General features: G+C 39.9%; 1 protein-coding gene across 1 annotated transcript; it reads right to left on the bottom strand.

The window, feature by feature from the left end:
- Positions 1-1,291: 1,291 nt before the first annotated feature.
- LOC149170482 (uncharacterized) lies at positions 1,292-4,281 on the bottom strand. Its single transcript, XM_089425602.1, has 2 exons — positions 2,965-4,281; positions 1,292-2,650 (listed from the first exon to the last, which is right to left on the bottom strand). Exons 1-2 carry the CDS (start codon positions 4,279-4,281, stop codon positions 1,292-1,294), a joined length of 2,676 nt encoding a protein of 891 aa, XP_089281728.1.
- Positions 4,282-5,391: the final 1,110 nt, after the last annotated feature.

The following is a 5,391-nucleotide window of genomic DNA, read 5'->3' as shown; positions in this document are numbered from 1 at the left end:
GTGCTTATCTCTGTCATTCGTATTCTTTCTTCCATGGGACAATTGCTTGCATATTTAGCTGTCCAGAGAGAGGCCCATGGAGTATTAGGATGGGCTAGCCATCTCCACCAGATTTTTGCACCCATTGCTCTATTGCTGTGCTCAGGATCTCTTAGCCCAATACCTCCTGCTTTCTTAGGAAGACATACTTTATCCCATTTAACCAAAGCCCATTTTCGATTTTGGCCTGAGCTTCCCCATAGAAAGTTGCGCTGGAGATTCTTGATTTCTTTGAGAACCCATTTTGGGGCAGCCAGGATGGAGAATAGATACAAGGGCATGGAATGAAGGACCGCCTTGATAAGAACAATTCTGCTAGCCATATTCAGAGCTCGATTGGTCCAAAGGGAGAGTCGAGTCTCTAGTTTTTCCAACAATTGCTTCCAGGAAGAGTGTTTGAGAGCTGAGGCCATTAAAGGGGCACCGAGATACTTGGAGGGCAGGGAGGCAATAGTGAATCCCAGAATTCGACCGATAGCTTTTTGGGTAGTAACAGGGGTATTGAAGAAAAAGATTTGGGATTTAACTCGATTGATAAGGGCACCAGAAGCATCAGAGAAGATTGACAGGATTGATTTGAGGAGGCGAGCTTCTTGCACCGAAGGATGGCCAAAAAGCATATTATCATCTACAAATTGCTGGTGGGAGTAAGCAGGGGAGTTATTGAAAGAAAGGCCTCTTAATTGCTGAGCTAGCCTGGCAGAGGTGATGCTTCTACCCAATCCTTCTGCCATAATTACAAAAAGAAAGGGAGACAAGGGGTCTCCTTGCCTTATACCTCTGGAGGGACGGTACGTAGCCGAGGGAATACCATTGATTAAAACAGAGAAAAAAGCTGAAGATAAAAGGTTAAAAATCCATCTGACCCATGAATGTGCAAAACCAAAGGCAATAAGAATTTTTTGAATATAGACCCAACTGAGACTATCAAAAGCTTTGGATAGATCTAGCTTAAGCAGCATACCTGGCTTCTTGGTTTGCTTTAAGGAGTGGATTATCTCATGAGTTAGAATAATCCCGTCCATTATTTGTCGTCCTTCTACATAACCCGATTGCTCGGGCGAGATAATAAGAGGGAGCAGCGGCTTTAGTCTTGTTGCTATTACTTTTGAAGTAATTTTATAGATGATATTACACAGGGCAATTGGTCTGTATTTGTCTGGAGTATTGGAATCTTCCCCCTTTGGAATTAAGGCTATGAAGGTGGCATTTAACCCTGGATACATCCATCTGAGTGCCCGGGATTCCTCCACTACTTGCCAACCTCATCCTTTATTAAGTCCCAGAACTTATGAAAAAAATTTGACGTGAAACCATCCGGACCCGGCGCTTTCCCTTCCTTCAGGTGTTGTACTGCTTCTTCAACTTCCTGTAGGTTGATAGGCTTAATGAGAAGACTGTTATGTTCCTCTGTTATTATCCTTGGTATGTTCTTTAGAAGCTTATTGATAGCCGGCATTCTATTTATATTGGGTTCCTGATGTGCTTTCTTGAAGTAACTGAGAAATTCCTCTTCAATGCCTTCATGAGTTTCAATTTTATCCCCCTGTTCATTTTTAATGTGAGTAATGTAATTGATCATTCTGCGTTGCACCGTAGTTTTATGGAAAAATTTAGTGTTCTTTTCTCCATTTTTTAACCATCTGATCCTTGATTTCTGTCTCCATAATGTTTCCTCCTGTTTAGCCCTTTCTAAAATTCTAGATTCTATGACTTGCTCCTGCTTGGTTAATTCCTCCGTGCGCCCTTCAGTGATGATAGTTTGCTGGATTTTCTTCATTTCTAAGTTGAGAGTGGCTTGAGCTTTAAATATGTTGCCAAAAGTATTATGATTCCATCGTTTGATTACTCCTTTAAGATGCTTGAGTTTTTGCTGAAACCTGGACATTCTAGTGCCTTCAGTAGGATTGAAGTTGAGCCAGGTTGATCTAACTAGTTCCTCAAAGTCCGGGTGGGTTAGCCAGAATTCTTCAAATCGAAAGGGACGTTTGAGATTGTTGCCAGGCCTGTTCCATTGCAGTTCGATAGGCCAATGATCTGATCCTGAGATAGGAAGTATAGATGCTGTAAATTCCCCTCCTAAGTGAGTTGCATTATCTGAGATGAGGAACCTATCAAGACGCGAAGCAATCTGCTGCGATCCTTCTCTTTTATTACTCCAAGTGAAGAGGCCATTGCTTGTGGGAACATCCACCAACCAGTTGTTGTGAATAAAGTTTTTTAGTAGATTGCCATCACTATTTGCTCTGCTTCTACCCCCTTGTTTTTCTTCCATGTTTGCTGTCATGTTGTAATCACCTCCAGAGATCCAAAGTGGGTATGGTCTGTCTGAGTTGAGTTCTGACAATGTATTCAGGATTTGAGCTTTTTGAGCAGTATCCTGAGGAAAATATACATTAGTTATCAGTCCATAGGTATTAGTACCTGAGAGGTGAAAGGTTGCCTGAATGAAACTTTTATTAGCTTGTATATTGTTTAGTTGGATGGCTCGCGCATCCCAAAGGATTGCAAGTCCTCCCGAAGCTCCCTGAGCATCAACAGCTGTAACTAGTCCTCCTGGCCAGGCTTTCGCTGCTATTTTTTCCAAAATTGTTGAACTGCATTTCGTCTCCTGCAGAAAGAGTATACTTGGTTTTTCTTGCATAAGCATATTTTTTAATAATCTGCCTTTCCTTGGGCCATTAAGCCCTCTGATATTCCATGATATCAACTTCATTGAGAAGGATGGGGGTTTGCATTGAAATACTTGGTCAGTTTGGCATACCTCCCTGACTCCACTAATATCTCTCCTATCTTGATGGTTCTCTCAAGTGTCGTTTTTCTGCCTCTCTTCTTATTGTCCTTGGTGATAAATTTTCCATCCCATGGACTTCCTATTTGGACTCCTAGAGAGTATTTCTTCTGTGCTCTGTTCAAGACTTCTACTAGATTATCCACTTGCCGATCTGGTATTTTCTCAAAATTCCCTGTTTTGCATGCTTGTTCCAAGCCTAGTATGTCCATCTCCCCTATATCTAAAGGCTCCGGATCTTCTTCCATGATTTGAGGTTCTTGAGAGATATCCGCTCGTTCGTTTGATGATTTTTCATTTGGCTCCGTATATTCAACTTCCATTCCTTGTGATTGCCATGGAGTGGATTTAGATTGAGATTGCAGGTTTGATTGCTTCTGAGTCTTCTTTCCTATTTGCCCTGAAGTTTCTCCTGGTTGTTCTTGATCGGCTTCTTTGTCCTTCTGCCTGTCCTTCTCCAGATCTTGCTCATCATTCTTGGCCAGTGCTTCGAAACTATTGCTCGTTGTGGGCATTGTCTTGTTGACTGGATTTGCCTTGGGATTGCCTGTTGCTCTCTTGTTCCCTCTCCTTCGATTTGTTACCCTAGTGAAGCCATCTGTTGTTTGATTATCTGAACTATCTTGGGAGGAGGGTTTCTTATTTAGTGGACAATCTCTGTAGAGATGCCCTATATCATGGCATTTCCTGCATCTAAATGGTACATGCTCATAATCTATAACTTGAATCCATTCAGAATCTTCATGAAAGAAACTTACCGTGTCTGGCAGCGCTTGCTTGAGATCCATATAGACACAGATCCGAGCATAGGACGTGTATCTGCATGATTTTGTTTCTTCTGCAATCTTTACAAACTCGCCAAGTGCGTTCCCAATCTCTTGTAGAGATTTTTCTTCCCAGTATTCCCACGGCAGTGAATAAAGCCTTATCCACACTGGCGCATAGCTCAGGTCCTCCTTGTCTGGGTTGAATCTTTCGACCCACGCTTTGAGATATAATCCTGCAGAGTTGAAAAAGTAAGGACCCCCATCCAAAATCCTGTTGCGATCTTCCAGGCAGTTAAAAACTGCTGTAAAGAACCCCTTTGCTCCTAGATGCAGAGAGATGTGCCCCTTTGGATGCCATTTAGCACTTATCCAACTTCTCAGCGCTTTCTTCGTCGGCCATATTCCTATGAATTTATCGATCAGCGCGTGATCTCTCATATACTGTATCCTAGCATTGATACGGTGACTTGGGAACTCCACCCTTGGTCTGTGTGTAGCTACTGGCTTGCAAGTTGAAGAACTTGCCCTGTTTCTTTCTTCTGTATCTATGTCCTTGCCCTTCTGCTTACTGTGTTCCATAGTACCGCCGCTCGGTTCATTTTCATTTTCCCTATCTTCCGTGTGCTGTGTTCGATTGTCCGTATTGGGGGGAGGCTCCTGGCCCTCCCCCTGAGGAAGTTGCATGTTGCCTTTTTCCTTATGGCCGCGTAGCCTTGACCACCAATCCGCCTGATTTTACCGACTGTACTGAGCTTGACAGGCCTGCCGTTGCAGGATTTATAGAAACCGTAGGTTTGGTTGCAGCGGCCGTAGGTCATCGCCCCCTCATGAAACTATCAATTTTCAACATATTTTAAAAATGGTAGTGAAAACCAATTTTTTGTGCAAAAATTGTGCAAAAAACACACTGAAAACGAAAAGAGTGAATAACACATTTTTTCTAGGGTAAATTTTCAACATGTGTTGATGAAAAAGGTCCTTTTTTTTTGGGAATAAATTTTCAACACTTTGAAATAATGGCGTAAAAGATTATATCATGACTCTGAAAAACATTAAAATTTCAAAAGAATAATGAAAACATAAAATTAAAATTAAAAACAATGGAAAAAAACAAAAAAAGTTAAAAATAAATTAACAAAACGTAAATAAAAATATATATTAAAAACAAAACATTATATATATATATATATATATATATATAGGAAACAAAAAAAATGAAACATAAAAATAAGAAACAAAACAAAACAAAAAATCAATCATAAAAATGTAAAAAAAAAAAAAAAAAACAAAATTAACATATAAAAGATAAGAATAAAAAAACTAATATATATATATATATATATATATATATATAGAGAGAGAGAGAGAGAGAGAGAGAGAGAGAGATAATAAGAAAAACATATTTTAAAAGCAAACGTAAAAAATGTAAAAAAATATATATATACGATAAAAAAATTGTAAAAATAAGTAAATAAAAAATAGAAAATTTTAAAAACTAAAAAAATTAACACAAAAAATGAAAAACTATTAAAATTGATTAAAAACATTAAAAAAAAACAAAAAAATACTAAAATTAAAAAAAGCAAAATAACCATTATATATATATATTCAAGTCAAAAAAAAAAATTACGCCCCCACTGGCTGTCAGGCGACCGACATCCGATTCTGAGAATCAGATCTCGATCGCCCAGCAGCCCGTGGGGATGCGACCATGGGTAGTGGAGCTGTGTGGAACTTCGGCCGCTTGGTGGCCCATGGGGTTGCGGCTCATGGGGACGTGGCCCTGGGCGGTGG

This window comes from Pinus tabuliformis, chromosome 4_2, assembly GCF_031772625.1.
Source record: "Pinus tabuliformis cultivar Carrire ecotype Pingquan chromosome 4_2, CPIR1, whole genome shotgun sequence".
NCBI classification, from domain to species: domain Eukaryota; kingdom Viridiplantae; phylum Streptophyta; class Pinopsida; order Pinales; family Pinaceae; genus Pinus; species Pinus tabuliformis.
Note: the sequence above shows the minus strand (reverse complement) of the source record. Positions and strands in the feature narration are given on the sequence as shown.

Excerpts from the sequence above, each read along its gene's own strand:
- LOC149170482 (XM_089425602.1), bottom strand. The coding sequence starts at position 4,281 with ATGCAACTTCCTCAGGGGGAGGGCCAGGAGCCTCCCCCCAATACGGAC. Across the intron at positions 2,651-2,964 it reads ATCGGCAAGTGGATAATCTA|GAGACGAAATGCAGTTCAAC; the intron begins GTAGAAGTCTTG and ends CTCTTTCTGCAG.